This window comes from Vulpes vulpes, chromosome 3 (assembly GCF_048418805.1).
Source record: "Vulpes vulpes isolate BD-2025 chromosome 3, VulVul3, whole genome shotgun sequence".
NCBI lineage: Eukaryota > Metazoa > Chordata > Mammalia > Carnivora > Canidae > Vulpes > Vulpes vulpes.
Genome location: NC_132782.1, coordinates 15,683,673 through 15,706,729, shown reverse-complemented (window position 1 = coordinate 15,706,729; position 23,057 = coordinate 15,683,673). Strand labels below are relative to the sequence as shown.

The 23,057-nt window shown below is 39.9% G+C and overlaps 1 protein-coding gene across 3 annotated transcripts in view; it reads right to left on the bottom strand.

Annotated features, from left to right (window-relative positions):
- The window catches only part of MYO3B (myosin IIIB), a 431,205-nt gene that overhangs the window by 341,901 nt on the left and 66,247 nt on the right, over positions 1-23,057 (bottom strand). For all 3 annotated transcript variants that reach the window (XM_072751897.1, XM_072751898.1, XM_072751899.1), the window contains exons 5-7: positions 22,946-23,045; positions 19,498-19,574; positions 846-991 (exon numbers count right to left, since the gene is read on the bottom strand). In XM_072751897.1, the coding sequence (XP_072607998.1) occupies positions 846-991; positions 19,498-19,574; positions 22,946-23,045 (323 nt within the window). The remainder of the gene's footprint in view (positions 1-845; positions 992-19,497; positions 19,575-22,945; positions 23,046-23,057) is intronic.

Genomic DNA, 23,057 nt, shown 5'->3' with positions numbered 1-23,057 from the left:
AGGCTGTGTGATTGTGCAGATAACGAAAGGTTAACACTTGCATTGTTAAAGTAGTTAAACAGCTCAGCCTCCAGCTCCGGCTCAGCCTGCCCAGAGTCTTCCTTTGAAAGAGAAATGTGGAGGGTACAAATCTCTTAATCTGCAACCTGGCCAGGACAGAACTCCCTGATTGCTTCGTTTTCTGTAACTAGAGGCTTAAGCAGCCAAACAGCAGCCTGATTCTGCTGCAAGACAAACCACCAAACCTCTTGTACAAACCCCTAATACAACAGAAAATATACTGGTATTTAATTAAATACCCTCCAAACAGACCTCTTTCAGCACAATGTCCCATTGAGATGGAAATCAGGGGATGGAGACAAGGTTTTATAAACTGATTCACTTTTCTGACATTTTTTAGTGCTCTCAAGTGGATATGAAAATATAATACATGTTTTTTATCCTCAAATTTTCTTGAATACTCGAGAAAGATTCAAACAGAATGATCAGATGTGATTATACAATTAAAAAGAAAACACTAGTATTTAGACAGATTACTTAATCCAAAATCGCATGTTTAGTCCTGCAAAGCATAGCGAACAAGTATCTCAGAAAAATCAGAGTACTGAAAATAAATGCAATGGTTACGACACAGTCCTTTTATTTCTTGGGATGTGCTATCTTTTGGGAATATCCATCCTCTTTCTTCCTCCACCACCCCACCCAGCTTTTCCCCAAAAGAAATACAATTTACAATTAGGCTTTCTCAGGTTTGGCCAGAAATTGTTTACGAACTATTTATTATCCCTCTTAAGCAGCCCTCTCACAAAGAACTAATGAGCCAAGAGCGCCATCTTGTGTCCTACCTTGGAATCTTAAAAAGTGTTTTCACAGGATGCATGTCAAAGAGGGGAGGGTCTCCGTCCCCCAGTTCAATAGCTGTGATCCCCAAGGACCAGACGTCACAGCGAGCATCATAGGAAGAGTCATACTGCTGCTCACAAGCAATGACCTATCAGACAAAAGCAAAACACATCAACCCCAACTGGTACCTGGGATGTCCTAAAAGGCCCTTGCATGATCTTAGCTCCCTCTTATTTCCTTTGGTTACACTGAGAGTGAATCCAGGGGATAATAAGGTATGTATTATCTTGACCTTATTTGTGTGACTGACTTATCATCTGGTATGCTCATTAACTTTTTAAAAATGTGTCATTTCAGTACAACAAACATCCATTGAACCCTCTAGGTACCAAGCACAATGCAGGTAGAGGCACAAGGGTGGATACCTCACTCAGCCCGCTCTGACATTTCTTATGGAAAGGCTTTGTCTGTATCCTTCACCTCATTACCAGCTGCTGAATTCAACAGCAAGGAACAGTTTGCAAAGATGCTTGTTTCCTGCACAAAATCCCCAGGAGTGTGGCCAACTGAGCAGAAAGATGTTTGGAAGACTGATGCGCTAAACATAAAATAGGAACCACTCCCTCCCATCCCTTTTTTCTAAGAACACTTGCCCCGCCCCCTCCTCAAACCCCAACAACTGGTTTGTATTTCAGTAGCAGCTACCCCTTCAGTTATTGGCCTTACTGTGTACAAGACCAGCAGAACCAGAAAATGCCCCTGAGCTTGTCCCTGGATCTGGGGAACATGGAACCCTGTGGGGAAATCTCTATCAACTTTTTGATAAACAGGAAAATCCCCTCCACTGAGACTCGTGGCTGTCACGTGGGGTTGGAAAAAGAGAATGTCGAAGAACCAGGTGTCCCTCCCTATTTGACCTAAAATTTGCCTCCTCAACCAAGGATGACCCTTGGCTATGGGCACATAGGAAACTGTGAAGGTCTGATGATGTACTGCCTCACACAGCCTATGAGGTAGGCAAATGACAACAGTGAAGAGCACTGAGGGGACAGAGTGAAGAGCCTGCCTGCCCTGTCCAGCCACCGGAAGGTACTTGGCTTTGACTCTGAGTAAAATGGGCCAACTGGCTATAAGAGCAGAGTGACAGATTTGGCCTACATGTTAGCAAGATCATTCTGGCTGCTATGCTGAGGATACATTAAAATGGGACATGAGTAGAAGAAGCAAAACCACTTAAAATGCTCCTACAAGAATCCAAACTAAGACAGTAAGAAATAATCAGAGTGATTATATAATCTTGAAGGTAGAGCCAACTAGATTTGCTGACTGGGGCTTATGAGAAAGAGGAGTTGAAAATGAGTCGACAGTTTTTGACATGAGCAATTCCAGAATGGAACTGGTATATGGTGAGATGGGGAAGACAGAAGGAGAAGCAGCTTTAGATTAAAAGGCATGTCCATTTAAGAGATGGTTAAGTCTGAGATGCCTATGAGACTTCCAGATGGAGAAGTTCCTTTTAGCCAGGTAAGTCTCATACCGACTGACCTAGAGAATAAATGTGTGTTGTTTTAAGCCTCACGTGTGCAATATTATAATGGCAGTGACAGAAAACTATTATATACCTGCTCTTTGCCAGACCCACTTAATTGGACTTGCAATGCCAAATATGCCTACCATCTTGCCTGAGAGCTGGTGCTCTTGCTACTATAATTGTCCTCCACCTTTTCTTCAGGGAAGAACTGAAGTACATTCTTTCATGTACCTGCATCTCTGGTCTGATCCAAGCTCCATCCTCTGAACAGACTAGCCTGACATAATATCCTGCCATACTTTTAATACATGATTTTCTTTCTTTTTTAAAAAAAAAAAAAATTTAATTTATTCATAAGAGACACACAGAGAGAGGCAGAGGGAAAAGCAAGCTTCCTGCAGGGAGCCTAATGTGGGATTTGATCCCAGGACCCCAGGATCATGAACTGAGCCAAAGGTGGATGCTCAACCCTAAGCCACCCAGGTGCCCAAATGCGTGATTTTCAAATGTGCATTCAAATTAAAGTTCAAATAATTCCAACTTTAGAAGCAGAAGCTATTTCATAAGCGCCCCAAAACCTCACTTTCATACCCCAATCAGGTGAGAAACACCACTATTTATTGCCAGAGAAGGCTATTCAACACCTTCCCTTTCAGAAACGACTTTTCTAAACATGTGGAACAAACATAATTTTAGACCTATCAATCAGCAAATAGCTCACCATTCTTACATGTTCCTATGAGGGAAAGAAAAATAAGACTCTGTCCTTCCCCAACAAAAGCTAAGGCCAATTACAATTTAAAGTGAACCTATAATAAATAAATAACAAATCATGTCAACTCTTAAGTGTCCTAAGACAATGTGTACTAGCATGTACACATTGTACAATAAAGGATATGAGCTCCAAATGCTTGGGATACTTGGAGGGAGACCATGCCAGGCGAAACAAGACAACAAAAAGTATCTAGTGCCCCAGGTCCACACCTTCTGGGAGAAAATTCAAATCAGCTTCTAGCCATTGTGGATGGGACACAGAAGGCAATTCCAAGAACCCATCCAAATGTGGGAATGGAGATATCCTAACGTTTCATAAATGCAGTCATAAAATATTCAAAACATTTATGTGGTTTCAACTTCTCTTTACAGACAGACATTATCTTCAGTTCTATCTGATTAATAGAAATGTATCTTTTGGGAAAATTCTCTTCCCAAAATTTCTCTTGTAATACAACAAAGAAATTCTTTAAGCTTGGCTTTCCAAAGAAGTTTTACAGAAAAATTTCCTACTAAAATAATTCACAAATAATTACTGAGTACCCATGAGTCAGCATGGTACTAGGCCCTAGGGAAAGTTAAATCCACACTGGATTTAATCTTCATAATCATTCTGTGAGGTAGGTGCTATCATCACTTTGCATAGATGTGGAAACTAGGGATAGCACAGTTAAACAGCTTACTCACAGCTAGTCATTGTCAGGGTCAGAATTTGAACCCAGGCAGAGAAGAGACAGGTGAACAAATTACTGTAATATGGTAAGTGTTCTACACAATAAAGGTTAAGTCCAAAGAATGGTTGAATTATTAGCTTCTAAAAAATGTTTAAAAAAAGAATTATTAGCTTCTGCACTCATATTTTGAATAAATTAACCAGGTTTCTTGAGATTTTTATCACTTAAACTCCCATCTCCTCAGAAGCAGTCTCTGGTAGGACCAATCCTTCACAGAAGTAAAAGACCTTTATGTGGGCTACATGCGTGATGGGATTCATAGATGCATCATGACTAAGGTCAACACATCCTGGATCTAGTTCCTTATCACTAACACCAAAATCTACAACTATTTTTTAATGAGAAAAAGTCATCTCGTTCTCCCTAGCACAGCATTCTCATTTCTAGGCAAAATAAAGCTGAGTTAAGAATGCTTAAATAGTCCACTGGTCTTTAGTTCCCTTGCCTCAAGGAGAAGGCAACCTTTCAAAGTGCTCTCTGAATCAGATGTTCCAATATTCTACTAAGAAAAGGAGCCTGACAATGGCAAATAAGTATACTGCGCTGAGACCAAGTTTCCCAGGTTCTGTAAGTCATATTGAAGGAGTGGACAGAGACAGATTGAGATGGCATGGACTCAGGGCTAGGACCCCCAACACCTCATTCTCTCATACCTCGACCACCACAAGGAGACATGCTCCTTGACCTCGAGTCTGCTTCAGTCATAGGAGTCTAAATGATGTGGGTCATAGTAGAATAGGGAGGATAGAATAGGTGTAAGAGGGAGCTCAAGGGAAAACCTGCAGGACTTAATACAGAGAGGGATTTAAAAAAAAAAAAAGATTTTATTTATGAGAGACAAAGAGAAAGGCAAAGGAAGAAGCAGGCTTCCTGAGGGGAGCCTATTGCAGCACTCAATCCCAGGACCCCGGGATCGCAACCCAAGCTGAAGGCAGACACTCAACCACTGAGCCACCCAGGCATCCTTGGAGAGGGATTTAATATGGGAGGTTAGGGAAAGGAATGCACCCAGGAAGACATTTTGATCCTGGGTGATCAGAAGAATGATGGTGCCATTGGGGATATCAGGAAGAGAAGTCAGTTTGGCAAACAGTATAACAAGTTCAACCCCTCACCAGATACAGAAAAATCACTTGTGTTCTTGGGAACTCACTTTTTTTTTCACATGTAAATGCAATAAGAAAAGCAAAATTCTATTAAGATCAGAAGCAGAATATATGCTAAAGGGTAACAATAAAATACATGTTTTCAGTGACTAGTAAGTATATCTTCCATTTCAGAACTCTATACGTTGTAATCTTCCCATTGTCAAATGCCAACACAACTAGTCAAAATTTGTAGTTTTAAAACACAGTTGTAAGTACCAGAAGCAGATATCAGGTTACCATGAATTTTAACAGATTTGTGTATCTATTTTAATCCAGTGATGTGAATAGAAAGCCTGCTAATTTTATAAAGAATGGATTCTCCAGAGTTGATTTCAAAGTCCTACTGCATGTTGGGAGGTTGATGTGAAGAGAATGTGCCTTCTAGAGTGTCCCATGAGACATGTATATGGACAGTTACAAAATGTTTAGTGTACCTGGCAAAGGCTAAGAGCATAACCTTAGATGAATCAAAATAGAGACAGAGTCCTAGTGCAGTAGTTGCTAGTGCCCTAATGGCTCCGAGATTAAAATATTATCTGAATCTCAATGAGTTTCAGGGTTATATAAATCCTTACCTACTTCTGCAGAGCCACTTTTAACAATCCTCAAGTCTCTGGCATATCACTGAGTATTTATACTATTTCTGAGTTTTAATAGTTTTATCCACTTGGTGTTAATCTACTATTAACCTCATCATTTTTTAAAATGTTTTATTTTTTTTTTAAGATTTATTTATTTACTTATGATAGAGAGAGAGAGAGAGAGAGAAAGGCAGAGACACAGGCAGAGGGAGAAGCAGCCTCCATGCCGGGAGCCCGACGTGGGATTCGATCCTGGGACTCCAGGATCGCACCCTGGGCCAAAGGCAGAAACCAAACCACTGAGCCACCCAGGGATCCCCATTTAAAAATGTTTTAAAGGGGCCAGAGCCTTGATGATATCATCAAACTGACCCCTGAAGTAAACGTTAAGTAACCCAGGGTAAGGATTATGTCTTATCTTTCTTCCCTTCCTGTTCACAACAATTTGTGGCACACTTCAAAGAAGCTGTGTTGAAAACTCTTCAGATTGGAATCAGAAAGTCTGAATTACATTATTTACCAGCTGAGTGCCTTTGGGAAAGTCCCTTGAAAACTCTGAGCTGAAAAAAAACAAAACAAAAAACAAAAAAAAACTCTGAGCTGAGACTTCTAGTTATAGGGTTCTCACTTCTACATCTATAAAATGAAAAGGTGGGAATGAATGATCTCTGCTATCCCTTCCAGCTCTTATTCTCTTATGGCTTTACAGTTTCCAAGTAAGTTTAGCGTTGATCTCAGAGAGGCTAACCTCTCCATGCAAATTGACTAGAGTAAACAGGTTATTGTGGAATGTGAACCAGAAGGCTGGCACCTTAGAGATTTTATTGCCAATATTTTGTAAAATGTCTTAAGGTCTATGAAAAGATGCTGGTGCTGTGATAATGCCTCTGTTAGGGAAGATGAGCTTCAGTGACAGAGCAATTGTTTGGATGCTGGTTAATGGAGCATGTTCGGGTTCGTACCTTGAAATGGGAACTTACAGCTTTTCTGGTACACTTAACTACACTGGTGCTTATTTTAGGAAGAAGAAAAGCACTAATGCTTGGATTACTAGCAATATCTATGCGTTAGCAGACATACTGCCCAATGGCAATAGCTATTTTACCGGGAGGTGGGCCTGAGCCTCCCAAATGTCAGTCATTACCACCTTGGCTATCAAAAACTTTTCTTTCTGGAAGGGTATGAGAACAGGAAATAAGTTTTCACTAACAGTTTAGCTCTACTGGTCTTTGGAGCAGAGTCAATCTTCCTTGTTAGGGTAGTTCTCTTTGCTTTCTTCGGGCTAACAAAGTTCCAGACTCTCTAAATCTGCCCTGTCATTCCTTCCCACCCCACAGAGGGAGCGCCTCCTCCCCTCTCCTGAAGGAGTTAAGGGGGTAAAACTAAACCCACAACTTGATAATACAACTGCTTTGATATATATCATTTCCTCATCTACCCTTGGGAGTGGTCAGCTGATTGCTGATTTCTGTTGAGGATGGCTGACCCTTTCCTCAGTTACCAAGGGAATGGCAAAGAAAAACAACTGTTAGTACCTCTTGGATTATAGAAAAGGTTTGTACTTCTGGCTGATAAAAGAAAATCCCAGAGCCAGGCATTTTCATTTTGGTATTGCCATCCCCTTACTAGATGACTTTAGCAAATTAATCTCCCTGTACCTCTTCCCATGCAAACCAAGCAACCCCTTTCCCTGGGCCTTGTCTGACATATTGCTTGTGAAAATGCTGGTTATCCAGCTTTTTCTATGGCATCAAAAGTTACTTGTAGACATCACTGGGTCACTGATGTATGGGTAATATCTATCTTATTTACTTTAACCCTTTTTGCATTTTCTAGAGTGTCTAGAGGGAGCATGAATTATTTCCATAACATAAAGCAAATATCTGTTTTTTTGTCTTGAAAATGTAAATAAGTATTGAAAAGTTTGCCTAAATTTTCAAGGATGTATTTCATTCATCCAGAGTATTTGCTAGCTGTTGAGATTCTTCATCAACAAATTAGAAGGTTAAAGATAGTGTCTCAGTCATAAAACTAGGTTCCCATGAGATTAATACAAGAAGAATTAAAGAAATTCCCTTCCCAACAATATTCCTTTCTATTGTAAGCACAAGGCTACAGGTAATACTTTCACTTTCTCAAGCTATCACAATCCCTTGAAGTGCTCCATGATTATAGTTTCATTTCAGCCTAGAACACGAGTAGGGCTTGCTGATAAAGCTCTGAAGATAGAAGTAAGATCCACTTTCTATCTCTTGCAAAAAGACTTGGGCTATAGGAACCTGAGGGGACAAAGCAGTCTCTCCTCATCTCAAGGTCTTTATTATCTGAAAAGAACACCTGTATTAGATTAGATATAAAGGGGATAAAAGACAGTAACACATGAGCTCCTACATTCAGAAAACCTAGATTTCTCCAACAAGATATTTAACTTAAACCATTTATCAAGTTATATATCAAAGAGCTGGTAGGCTGAAAACTCTTTTTTTTTTTTTTAAACTCTTTTAATAATGTGATTTTAATCAATACTTTCATGCAAGTAGTATTATAGGAGCACCATCTAACAAGGAAAAATGTTTTTTATTCTTATAAAAAATAACTAACCAAACTTAAAAAACAATAAATGTTATCCAGACTATCTCATCTTCCCACTAACATTTTAAAATGTCTTAAAAATGCAGTTAGGTTTGCCTTACATGTTCTGATTTCTCACCTTACTAGAATTGATCATGTCATCCAAAATTATAACCAAAGCTCAATATTAAAATTTCACTCAAGTACGCAGGCAAAATGCTGTTATTTCAAGAGCTAAATTCAGCTTTAAAATCGGCAAGGCAAATAGACCTAAAGCTATTAATCCCTGGCTGACCTTGAGTCCAAAAATGTAGTCAACACACTGGCAAATAAGATGTTGAAAGGTATAGGCAGGCAAATAGGATTCCTAGTTTTGCTTATGCGTTTTATGCAGCATAATTGATATATATTATTGATCTTAAAGATTTTTAAAATAGAACTTCTCTGGAATTGGACGTTTCAGTTATAAATACTCTAATAGCAAATATTATTCATCAGTTTTACATACAAACATCATAAAGTGTTACAAGCTGAGATACTGAATAAACAAATGAAGTCTCTTCCCTTGGATGAAATATAACTTCAAGGGAGGATATATATATGAGATTTGCCTGTTTGTTTTTTTGTTTTTGTTTTGGTTTTTTTTGCAAATGGGAGGTGGACTAGAAGAACTAAAATGATGGAGTTGAGGTGTTTTGTTTTGGGGTTTTTGGGGTTTTTTTTTGGTTCTTTCATAAAACCCAAAGCTAGAATTGAATCTATATTTTGTATACTGAGAAACAGCCAGATATAATTTAAATTATACTAGCCTTATGAAATTCAAGAAGGTTTCCAACTAAAATACAATGTTCTATAAGACTTTTCTCAGGATTGCTAACATTCAACTTATGCTTTTGGAGAAATAAAACAAGGTTCAAATTAATGAACCCTTGTTTTGAACCATACCAATTCCCACAATGGTAGTGGAGGTTAGACGGGGACTGGTTTTGGGTTTGAGGTCAGCATACAACACTGATTTTTGTACTTAAATTCCCCAAAGCCCCAAGAATGTGTCACTTATTCTTATTTATGTGATAAGCCCCATATTTGAACTCAGGATCAGTATTCACAGAACTCCTCTGTGAAAGGTAAATTAGTGTGCTCAAATTTCTGTATGTGTCTTTAGTACTCAAAACATTCTGAATCTATGTGAGGATGCAGTGAGAAGATGATGTCTATGAACCAGGAGGCTAGCAGGCCCCACCAGACACTGAATCTGCTGACACACTGATCTTGGACTTATGGCCTCTAGAACTATGAAAATAGTTCTAGAAATAAATGTCTGTTGTTTATTTTAAAAAAGAAAAAAGGCTCAAAAGGAGCAAATTTGCTTGGAAACCCAGGGTAACCCCACTGCCCTCCCCTGCTGCAGCAGCTTCCCCACACCAGAGATGGATGCTAGAAGGGACCTTTGGATTCATTCCCCCTTGGAAACTGAAGTCCCAGAGTTGGTGGGTGGGGGTGTGGAGGTGACTTGTCCAGAATTACAAAGCTGGTTTGTGGCCATACCAGGAGCAAGCTCCATGGTTTCCCCATCACCTCCTGAGTAAGGAATCTCTTGGGAATTCTTATTAAACAGGGAATGCTGGGTCATCATCAAAAAGATCTCATATACCATAAGCCACAGCCACAGTAATTTCCATACTGGGAGTATGTAAGCACACCTTTCACTTAAGCAGGTGGATTTACTGCCACCTTTCACTTCCTTGTTGCCCCTTCCCTTTCTTTGCCAGGTAGTGCTCCATCTCTACCAGAGTACACTCAAGGAAAAGAATGAGTAGCAGTTCTACAATTCAGTTCATTTTACAGCTTGTTAGGTCAGGTTTTATTATCCCAGTAAGGAAAGATTCAGAAAGGTTAAAAAAAAAACTTCTCCAAAGTCACACAGTTAGTAGGTAATAGAACTGAAGCATGAGCCCACAATAAGAAGCTAATGGAGGGGAAAAAAAACTTTTACTCCTCCATAATACATCTGAAAAATAGGAGGGGAAGCAAATCAAACAGAATATCTGAACAATCCAACATAGGCATAGCCCTTTATTTGCTAGTAGTCTCTGGATTCTGTCCTCTTATAGGCTGATGTCACCATGCAAAACAGGATGCCCTTGGGAATGTCATACATTCCTACCAAAAAGTGATTTCCTTTAACCTTCTAAAACTAAAGAAGGTGTGGAAAAAAACCGGGACGTAATAGGGCACCACAAATACTAGTCTCCCCAGGCACTGCCTGCTCCTGCCTCACCCCCATCCAAGGCTCCTCTGGGATCCTATTCCTAAGGCTGAATACCCTCCTCCCTTTGCTTTCTCCTCCAGCTCAGGGACCATCAGACCAAATACAGGGTTTGGTCTAGGCATGAATTCCCTTTCATGGGGCTGAGCCCCTGGGCCCTGGGCAGGGCAGATGGAGGCATTGATGGAAAGAAGCTACCAGGTAATCTGGGTCTCAAAGCTCAGGAAGAGCCAAAGCCAGGTCTGAAATTCCTTCAGCAAGTACTTATGAGAGAACAGTTTGGCCCTTCTCACCACCCGAGAGGAGTGGGAAGACAGCCTGGAAAGCTCCAAATGTTCACAGGAGCCATTATTTTGATACTTCTTGCTCAGCACTGAGTGGGGGAAGGTGGGGGTAGAAAGGATATGAGGCCTCTGCTCCTGGCCTCACATGCTTCTGCACATGTGGGAGCTGAAGCCCTCAGATGGAGTTCTATATTTAGACCCACCAGGAGGAGGAGGATGACAAGTCACCACTACCTCCAGGGCCAGCCCCCCACCTCTGCATTAACATATGACACATGACTCAACTTCCCTGCAAAGCTCCAGCTGAGAGGTCCGTGAGGGGAGGCTAAAGGCTAGAGCTGCACTCAAGTCATTTCACCCTTGCCCTGGGCCCTTCACCCACAAGACCCCAAGTACCTGGGTTGTGCTTCAGAGCCATTCAAGGCAGAACCACTGTGGGAATGTGGGCAAGGTCAGCCCAGAACAAGAAGGAAGGGAATCCTTCTGTCTCCTAGAAGCTAACATAGGAGTCTGGAGGGAATCAGGGAAGGCAAATGGTTACAGAATCTCAGGAATGAATGTCCTGAGGGAAGACACATAGGTCTTCTGGCCAGTGATCTGGGTTCTAAACCCCTTCACTTGAATCTTTTGAACAAACAGAACCTGCATCCCTTACAGTGATACGACTGGTACATGGAATCCCAATAAGCCCCAGCCATTTAAAACAGGTAAAAATGGATTCTAATGTTCTCACCTTTTTTCATCATATCACACTTACTGAGAGCTGGGAGAGATCCAGCCTTTATTATCAGAGGAATACCAGAGCAATGGAATATGCAAGCTAGAAAAGGCTTTTCTCCCTAGAAACTATATATATTCTCTGAAAAATAGGGAGTAGCTTGGAGGCAGAAACCACCTGCTTCTTACAGATGAGAACCAATCTCTTCTTACAGATGAGAACAAGCCAATCTCTTCTTACAGATGAGAACAAGTTAGGAAGGAGTGAGGTTCAGGCAATATTTTTTAAAGTACTTACTATGCTAGGGACTACACAAAACATGTTCAGGATGTCATTGTGTCCTTTGAAGCTGTTTTTTTTTTTTTTTCCTTCTCATTTTACCTCTTTTAACTTCTCCCTATATTACCAATCACAAATATTCAGTAACTTGCCTGACGTCCACAGTTAGATGGGTAGGCAGGTATCTCTGATTTGCTCCCAGGTCTGACTCTAAAATTTGTGTTCTTAACTTTCCTACCCAAACTGAAGCCATATTAAAATAATGGAACCACAACCACTTTCTAAAAATGAGTGGAAAGCTAAAACTAAAATCCAAATATCCTAAATTCTGTTCTGAAGAACTCTGTCATTTTATTTTTTCAGATCCTTCCCTTGGGCACTAATTACATTAACTTCTAGTGTCATGTTGAATTATTACATTTTCCTGAACATATTAGAAAGGATAATTCTTATCTAAAATATTTTTAAAACTGAAAAAATTTATATCTTACCTAGTACACTGATAGTCACAGTTTGCTCTAGTATAGTAGTTAAAAGCAAGAATTTTGAAGCTAAATAGCTGGGTTCAAATCCTGGTAACACCATAATACCTTGTCCAAGGACAAGAACAGTATTTTCTAGGACTTACTTTATCTGAAACATTGGACTAGTAAATAGCATTGACTTGAAGAAGTTATTGTCAGGATTATAAATGAATTAATTCATAAAAAGCACTTAATGCCAAAAGATATCTGCACCCCTATGTTTACTGCAGCATTATTTACAATAGCCAAGATTTGAAGCAACCCAAGTGTCCACCAGTAGGTGAACAGATAAAGATGTAGTATTTATATACAATGGAGTATCACACAGCCATAAAAAAGAATAAGACTTGCCATCTGTGACAACACAGATGGACCCAGAGGGTATTATGCTAAGTAAAATAAGTCAAAGAAAAATAAATACCATATGATTTCACTTATTCATAGATCTAAAACACAAAAGAACAAAGCAGAAATGAAACCATAAATACAGACAACAAACTGGTAGTTGCCAGAAGGGAGAGAGGTGGGGCAATGAGCAAAATGGGTGTAGGAGAGTGGGAGGTATAGGCTTCTAGCTATGTAATGAGTAAGTCATGTGGATGAAAGGCACAGCAAAGAGGATAAAGTCAATGGTATTTTAATAACATTGTATGGTAACAGATGGTAGCTACCCTTATGGTGAGCATAACATAACATATAGAGTTATCAAATTACTATACTGTACTCCTGAATTTAAGCTAACATTGTGCGTCAACTTACTCCAATTAAAATAAATAAAAAATGAAAAGTCTTTTTTTTTTAAGATTTTATTTATTCATGAGAGACACACAGAAAGAGAGAGAGAGGCAGAGACACAGGCAGAGTAAGAACCAGGCTCCATGCAGGAAGCCCAACGTGGGACTCGATCCCAAGTCTCCAGGATCAGGCAGGCCCCGGGCTGAAGGCAGCGCTAAATCGCTGAGCCACCCAGGTTGCCCTGAAAAGTCATTTCTTAAAAAAAAGAAAACATAATACACTTAGTACCTGGCACATAGTAAGCACTCAATAAATGTTAACTCTTATTTGGAGACCAAATCCATTGGCTAGACCTTAGGAAACAAAATGGTAATAATGACAATAATATTTCAGTTCTGTGGTGTTTTATGGCTTTCTGAGCCCTTCAACACAAAATATCTCATTTGTCATCTCTAGTCCTGGCACTGCCAAAGGAAATAGCATTTATTGTATCATTTAGCTAGGAAAGGCATAATTAATGAAGGCAGGAGTGGTGTAAAAAGCCTGCGATATTTCTGCATTGGTGTAAGCTTGTTGTTATGGCAACCATCCCCTGTCAACGACCCTTTTCCAGGCAGAGAGAGACCCAGTTTTGGAGCCGTCACAGCACATCTGTTTCTCTGCTCAGCTGATTAGCTCTTGTTTGCAACAACGAGCAGATGGAAGTAAAAACAACAAAAAAAAATTTTCTAAAAAGAAGCAAATGTTTACTTTATCCACAAGTCTGCTTTCGAATACAGAAACAGACCTTTCTTTAGCTGTTTTACGAAGATGCCATGTAAACTGGATCCTTAATATATGGGCTGCTTCTCTCACTGTAGGACTGCAAAGTGCAGTCAACTATAAATTACAGGTGATAGGTCCTTCGTGTATGCCTTTTAAAGTGACGTGTCTCATGCTTCAGCTTCAGAGCATTCTTCCACTACATCTCTGCGTGTCTCTGTTGTCTGAGCTGTCTCAGCACACATTTTGCATACTGAACACCTTTTGTGAACACACTAAAGTGAGTATGGGGCTGGTGGGCTGGGAAGCCTGAATTCTGGGACCAAGACTGCTCTCAACTAGCACAGAGAATGGCCTCTGCCTGTCTTAGTTTCTTCATCTGTCAAATGGGACTTGCATCCCCATGCTCTCTGAAAAGCCACACAGTTCCAGTACTACCTAGGTATGTGGATTTGGGCATGACTTCTCCTATACACTTCTTTGAGCCTCACTTTCTTCAGTGGTAAAATGGAGAAAATAGCATCTAGTATAGAGAGCTGTTAAAATGACAATGTGTTAAATATCCCTTAATCTGGTTCCTGATACATTAACGGATCCTCAACAAGTGGAAGTCTCCTTCCCACCATACATTTGCTTAGCCGGTGCAGTATTCAAACTATGTGACACTCAGCTGGCTCATGGCACTGAAGCTGGTCCTTGAGGTCCCCTGCTTGCCAGATATTACCCATAGTGATCAAACCATTAGGAGATCTAGGGTGTCAGAAGGAAAGAGACAGGCACCTCTGGAGCACTCCAGGGGCTCTGGATGCCAGCCACTTACCATCCAGAATGGAAGTATTTCAATGTTTTACCAATCAGGCTGGCCACACCCATGCATATCACTTAACTATAAGGCACTATTCTAACAGTCTACAAATGTCCCAAATAAAAATATTGACACTTCTGTCCTTATTCCTGAGTTTTAGTCATTCACAAACATTCAGTTTAATTCTTTGCTATATGTGATTGTGGGAAAGGAAGATGAAGGATCCATTTCCCAAACCCCCCACCATCACCATAAATACACATAAAGTAGACTTGTATCCCTTTTTGCTATAGACCAGGATGTTACCAGGCATGCATGTAATGCAAATACTAGCTGAGCAATACCAATCACTGACATAAACTGTACTGGAAATCTTCTAGTTCAGTGGGTCACAACATTTAGATTCTAGTCACAGTTATCCACTTATCCACTTAAGAGTCCCTGAGCACTTAGCCTGGCATCCTCATAGATAGGTGTGAGCATTTAAAAAAAATATATTTGTAAAAATTCTAAGCAAATGTGTGATACTATTACACATATTATTTATTATAAGAAATTGGCTATCAGGAGACATTAAAGGAGAAAAGAGACAATAAACATGGCTAATAGGAAGACCGTGCTAAAAATACATATATGTATGTCTAAGATACAGGTTAAAGTAAGAGGCAGGGAGACCAGAGGCTCAATGTAATCAGAGGGTTGAGAGAGGTAACCTGAGTCAAACATCTCAGGAGATAATTAACACTTGGCTACAGATCAGGTAGGACAGAAAAAATTCTGAAGGTGCTGAATTGCTGAATACCCATGTGGGAAGGCAATCTGTCATGCTTAGTACACCAAGGACTGGTGTCCTTATGACATGATGGCCATGTCAGGGCAGAGACACAGGAAAGTGCCTTGCGATTACAAAGAAAGATCCTGGAGACATGCAGCCACAGACCAAAGAATACCAACAAACCACCAAACACTAGGAAGAAGCAAGAAAGGATCTTGGAGGCTCCAGAGGGAGCAAAATCCTGCTGACACCCTGATTTCGGACTTCTAGCCTCCAGAACTGGGAGATAATGAATTTCTGTTGTTTTAAGCCACAGTTTGTACTACTTTGTTATGACAGTCCTAGAAAACTAACACAGAGAAGACAGCCTCTAACCCCAGAACAGGAGGAGAATCTTAACACAGGATCAGCCTCATGGAAGTAAAGGGGGATGTCTGTTTGTACCAGGGGTACTTTCCCTGGTGGTTACTGGGATGCTGGAGCCACTACTGCCCCTCAGATATTCACAGGCAAGGTTGTCACTTGCCCCTACGTTAGTCCCTCAGAGAAGCCATGCAGGTTGCAGTGGTCACAGCCTGGATTATTGATGGCTTCACGTAGCTGTTGAACCAACAAACTGCAACCACCTACCTCTGTCCTTACTCAAGAAACTTAATTTCCTATTAAGTCACTTTGCTTAATCATTTTTGCAAAATGATTACATATTAAGCATTTAATATGTTAAATACAGTTTTCTTTCCCTCTTATCTTCTTGGAGTCATAGTATGAAGTACTATCACGTAATGGGCACCCCTAGAATTTTTCTTATTTTATATTGCTGAGTTGATACTTTTACCCAGTATTGTTCAACTTTAGTAGTATCCAAATAGGGCAGTGAGAGGGAATAAGTGAAGAGGGATGACAATCCTAGAGTCAATTTATGCTGCAGCTTTGAGCTGCCCCAGTGAACTGTGCATCTGGACTGCTCATCAACATGTGATCGTGGTATGGTCACATTCTATTACCTACCTGGTTTGGAGTATAGCCTATTGAAGCTATTCAAGCTAGTGAAATAAAAATGGAAATAAAATTGGGAAAAGAATCATTCGGTTCCATTTCTCAAAATTAGATAGGATCAAGGATATTTCAGCTGTATTTTCAAAATAAAAGTGCTGGTCACTTGCAATGATTTCATTCCACTGGTACTGGCTCTGCATGCATTGTTGTCATATTTAATCTCAACACCACTTATTCACACTAGAGAAGTGAAAGCATATTAAAATCAATATATTGTACAGGCTGTTATATGAAGACAATGTTCATCTGAACCACTGCTGATTATCTACTTTCAAGAACTGCTCTTGACCGAAAACTTTGCTCACCAGGGAGAGTATAAACGTTTGTGGAATCAAACTGTTGCATGGAAGATTATTCCTGTGGACATTCTTATGGAGAATTATGAAGCAAAAAGAAGCATCTTTGGAAAAAGTAATTCTCCTTTTAGAAAATAAAAACATAAGGGATGCGTAGGTGTCTCAGTGGTTGAGCAGCTGCCTTTGGCTCAGGGTGTGATCCCGGATTTCCTGGATCGAGTCCCACATCAGGCTCCTTGCATGGAGCCTGCCACTCCTCCCTCTGCCTGTGTCTCTGCCTCTCTCTGTGTGTCTCTCATGAATAAATAAAAATCTTAAAAAAAAAAAAAAACATAAAAAAACATAAGGATTGTGTAGGCTTGAGTTCCAAGAACTGCAGGCTAGGACCCAGAGCATACCGGGCACAAGCACACATCCTGAGAGAATCTTTGAGGCATGCATGAGCAATCAGGCACTTGCTGCTGAAAGGCACTGTCCAAGTCTCCACACTGCCATCTGCCTACCTCAACTTAACCACTACAGCAGTAGGATGCCATGCTGGCTTTTCCCTGCTGAGAACACAACTGGTTCCAGACAATCTGAGGCTCACCACAGACCACTAAACTGCCCCTTACAGAAACATTCCACATATTTTTATTCAACCTGGCTGAAACTGAAGTCACAAACACCTCTTGAGAAATGTAGAAAGCCAAGAGCAGTCTTCTCTTATTTACATTCTGTGATTCTGGGAACACCAGCTTCCTGTGAGTTAGAACAACACCATCTCTGTGTTATGTCACCCTAAATATGAGTTGAATGGCTTCAGTTATGCTTTAATAACAGATCAATCAAAATCTACAGAGAAATTTGTTAATATCAAAGCCTCCTCAAACTACCCTCAAAATTCATCTTCTCCTTTGGCTTCTTTTTACTAATGGATTCAATTATCCAACAGATGCTTATTGAGCTTATTCTGTATCAAGCACTATGCTGAGAGCTGGACATCCCTAGACCCTGCTGACAATTACAATGGGATGATCACAGTATGCTAATGGACGCTGTAAAGGCTGCAACAGAAATTTAGGGACAGGAGCTTCAGTGTCATCCAGGGATTAGGGAAGGTTTCCTGTAAGAGAGAGATGCATTTGAGCTGAGACTTGAAGATTGAGGCGGCATGTTTCAGTGTTCTGAGGGCTACTCAAGAAGATAAAATGCATGAAAGGATTTAAAGGAATGTTTTATCAACATGGATTTGGCGTAAACTTGTTTGTTCACTACTCTTGAGGCTTAAGCACAAGTAAATTGGAGAACAGTAACCTGCGATGAGGCTGGATAGGGAGAGAGAAGCTGAAACAAGAAATGCTCTTTGTTCACCATCCAAAGAAGTTTTGATTCTGTCCTACAGGGTTTCTCAAAGTGGGATTCACAAAGTCCCTATGAAAATGTTTACATTTTTGTAGCAATGATAATTTTATTAGCAATAAAATGGGAGGAACAGTGATAACATACTCCAAATCTGGATGACCATTTGCCTCACAATTTCAGTACCCCTATTTATGTTTAGTTATTAAATAGGCATAAGCCAACAGAAATGTACCAGTTAGAGACCAAAGGGATGCTGTTTGAACAAAGATCACACTAGCTGAAATGAAGTCAAGCGGTGGGAGAACTGGGTCACCACATGGTACATAGTAGTAAGTATAACAAAATAACTTAAAATAATACATGCTGTCATGCTCTAAAATGTAGTCATACTACAAAGGACAACTGAGTTCCATAAAATAGTGTCATTTGTCTCTTTAAGTTAAAAGTGCTTATTTGAATGATACCGGCTTTGTTGCTTTTTCATAACAAATTTTTTCCTTTTAGTTTTATAGTTCTATAAATATAAGGCACAAGGAGTTTATATCTAGTTTCATGTTTTTAGAATCTTAAATAAACATTTAACATTTGCATAAACACTGGAGTCTGCAGGGCTTTTCTTTTTCTCCAAAATGGGCCAATCCATTACCCAAAATGGGCCTATCCATTACCCAAGTATGAAAGAGGACCACAGACAAACTTTCATCAGTTGGTGTGAACTGATTACTTTGCTAGGAGACCACCTGCACAGTCTCATAGAAGAACAGCCATGGGGACAGAATGAAGGTAGAGCCTCTAGGGGGTTGACTGCCTGAGTCCTCTTATTAAAAGCATCCATTTCCTTAAATCCAGAGATCTGCTTAGGGCACAGGCCTTAGTACTGTGGAATTAAATGCTGACTAGGTAAGCAAAGCTGTACCAGTGTTTCAGGGTAAGTCTTATCTAGCTGGAAAATTCCCCAAACTACTACATACATCATCTCACAGAGGGCTCTGTGATGATGCCAAAACTAAATTAGAACCAAATATCAGGTTTTACTAGAGATCCAAAAAAGTACACAAGAGAAGCTGCTATCTACCTGGTAACAAAAAACAACCAGCACCTCTGCATATAGTGCTGTACTCCGCTTGGAGCTTAAATCTTTCTCATTAACAAGCATGTGTCACTGAGCTGCACTTATGCAGGGAAGGTGACTTTTTCTAATTTACACAAAGGCTGGGTGAACTTGCCAAGCCATGACCTGTCTCCAGAGAGGGCTGCATCTTCTGGAAGCAATACCTTTTTCTAATTGCATGAAGGTAACCTATAGGCTAGCTATGACTTAATCCTGCTTTTCTGAGATTATGTGTCTCATCATCACTCCCCAAAAACAGAACTTACAGTTCTGAAAATTTTGTGAAGCATATGACTTTCCCATAAAAAGGAATAGTGCCAACACACTCAACAAACATAATAAATGCCTTCTGCCTACCTCAGGAGCCATCCAGAACGGGGTACCAACAGATGTGTTTCTCCGTAGACGTGTACTGGTGAGTTGAGCTGAGACACCTATAAGAAAAGGGTATTGTAATTCAGCAGAGAACAGAGGAGGATGCTAGACCAGAAACTGGCAAACTTTTTCCATAAAGGGTCAGATGGTCAATAGGCTTTGAGAGCCTTATTGTCTCTATCATAACTACTCAAATCTACCAATGGAGAGCAAAAAAAGCAGTCATGGACAACACAGAAACAAATGAGAGTAGCTGTGTCTCCATAAAAATTTATTTATAGATGCATATAATTTTCACTTTTGAAAATTTTGATCTTTTTTCCCCAATCATCTAAAAATGTAGAAACCATTCTTCTTTCACAGGTCATATAACAAAGAGGCAGGTCAGATTCAGCTGACACACTGAAGTTTGCCAATAACTGTGTGGGAGCACTTACCACTCTATCTAAATCATCTGAATTTTTTTTTTCTGCTAATGAACATTCCTATCTGTATTGCTACAAAACTGGAATCAAAAGAAAATACCAAGAGGCACCTGGGTGGTACAGTCAGTTAAACATCCAATTCTTGGTTTTGGTTCAGGTCATGATCTCAGGGTCCTGAGACAAAGCCCCATATCCAGGGGTCCATATCCATGTCTCAGGGTCCTGAGACAAAGCCCCATATCCAGCTCCAAGCTCAGAGGGGAGTCTGCTTGAGATTCCTCTCCTGCTCCTTCTCCCTTTTTCTCCCTCCCCAACGTATGTGCATACTCTCTCAAATAAATAAATAAATCTTGAAAAAAAAAAAGAAAATATCAAAAACTAAACCCAAAATATCTTCCTATTATATTTCCAAACTATTTCAGGTGATTTCTTTCTTAAAATGGTGCTTCATTTTACGGAGGAAGAAAATCGGCATGTGTTATCTATAATAGAGCATCAGTGTAGACATAAAAAGGTTTTAGTCCCTTATCTTACCTTGAAGCCTGGAAACCTGGCAAGAAAACCATGTTTGCCAAATGGAAAAAGAAGTTGACTAATAATATTATTATCTAGGGCTCAGTGCTAAGGACCTGAATTTTAATATAATTCTAACGTATTTTATCTATCATAGTTTTCAGACAGCTTTTGTCTTTATATAATGCGTGAATAAAGTAGAAGTAAAGATGTACTGGATTAGGAGTCAGAAAACCTATTTTCCATCCCAATTATGCCTTTCCCTAATTGTGTGACCTCAAGCAGATCCCCTCACTCTGAGCCTCAATTTTCTTATTCTCAAATTGGGGATAATGATACCTGTTACATCAAACACAAAGGATTCTTCTAAAAAATCAAATAAGAAAACGTATGCGAAATAACCTAAAAATTATAAAGTATTTTACAAATATAAGGTATTCTTTTACACCAAGCAGAAATCTAAGGCAGCCATTAACAGAATAATAAGCATTGCTACTAATGCTATTGATGATGAAAACTTAGAAACCTGAATCAGGCAGAGATTTGTCATGGGTTGTTTTGGATGGGTGGCTGCCGACGTTTGCATTCTCTTCATTAGAAATCCAAAGAGGGCTAAACTCTATTGGCCATGGATAATTTGTTATTTTGCCAAATTCTCTACTATAATTTTGTTTATTTGGTTTTTTAAAAATATTTTATTTATTTATTCATGAGAGACAGAGAGAGAGAGAGAGAGAGAGAGAGAGAGAGCGTGAGCACGCGCCAGAGACAGAAGCAGGCTCCATGCAGGGATCCCAACGTGGAACTCCATCCCGGGTCTCCAGGATCACGCCCTAGGGACTGAAAGCAGCGCTAAACTGCTGAGCCACCAGGGCTGCCCTTTAGTTTTGGTTTAAAAAAAAAACTTTAGGGATCCCTGGGCGGCGCAGTGGTTTGGCGCCTGCCTTTGGCCCAGGGTGTGAGCCTGGAGACCCGGGATCGAATCCCACGTCAGGCTCCTGGTGCATGGAGCCTGCTTCTCCCTCTGCCTATGTCTCTGCCTCTCTCTCTCTCTCCCTCTCTCTCTGTGACTATCATAAAAAAATAAAAAATAAAAAAAATAAAAACTGTACTTTTCGGTTTTAAATTTCTAGAAATTTCTTTTGAAGCAACTGGAAGTTTAGGATGTTCTACTAGCAAGATTAGGAGACTCACTTCAAACCACAAAACTGGGGAGTAGATTAAATCAGCATGAATCCCCATCCTCATCCTTCTAGGCTCTCTCTCTCACTATACATTGACTGCCCTTCGGATCAAGTGTAAAATACATCTCTGATGTTATCCACAGCAAATTCATAGGTTACACCATTCCTTATATAGAAGGAGGAGCATAAGACTTGAACAAAGTATCTCTCTGCTAATTTTCTTTTCTTACCCTATTAAAAAATAAACCAATACACCTAAAGTAACTTCATTTATTTCTGAGTTATTTCTTCTGAACAAATCATTCACTAATACATTTTAAAACTGAATTCTTTCTTACGAACAAAACAATGGATATTCAAAATCATCAATCTTTTCTGCTATTATTTGACATTTATAAAGAACATTTTAAAAAGTGCTTCTGTAAATGTTTTCTCATTATTTGTAACAATCATACTGAAGTACTAACTGTTGTTGAACACATTTAGAAGATTAGATCAGGGGATCCCTGGGTGGCTCAGCGGTTTAGAGCCTGCCTTTGGCCCAGGGCGTGATCCTGGAGTCCCGGGATCGAGTTCCACATCAGGCTCCTGGCATGGAGCCTGCTTCTCCCTCCTCCTGTGTCTCTGCCTCTCTCATAAATCTTTAAAGAAAAAAAGAGTAGATCATTCAATAATTTATAAAGGAAAACCAAATGGTTTGTTGGTTTGTGAATATCAATATATGAATGTTCCAAGGAGATATTTAATAGGTCTCTGGCCTTAGGTAATATTGCTCTGCATTTCCTCTCACACTTCCATTTCCTGTTAATGTTTCCAGTTGAACCAGCCTCACATGTAGCTGCAATAATCACAATTTAAAGGGATGTTAGCTGCCAGACCCAAAGGACTATTTTACCTTCTGCTCACTGGGAGTAAGAATGCCTGAGGCTAGAAAGAGTCATTTGAAAGACCAAACTGCTTTCTCTTTTCATATGCAAAAGAAGAAATGACGAAATGTAAATTACAGACAACAGCCCTGAGACGTAAAATTCTTCCCAGAAAACCTAAGTTTTTCCATCAAATTCTTCTTTTGAAACACTTTTATTTTCTATCTTTAATAAAACTGCTTCTAAAGCTGAAAATAGATTAACAAACAGCATATCCTACGGGGATCCATCTGGTAAACCCCTCACTCTCCAGTCTGTTTGACTGGAAAAGTCCCTCAGCCTATGGGATAGCAGAGAGGCCCCAGTCTTCTGAGACTGCAATAAATTGTTGCCTTGGGCTAAAGTGCACACATCATGAAAACAAACGACAAGCAGTCATTACCAAAGTCAACGAGCTTAACTCCTCCTTCTGTTGTCAGAAGAATGTTATTCCCCTTGACATCACGGTGGATGATTCGGTTATTGTGCAAATGCTGAAGACCCTGCATAGTATC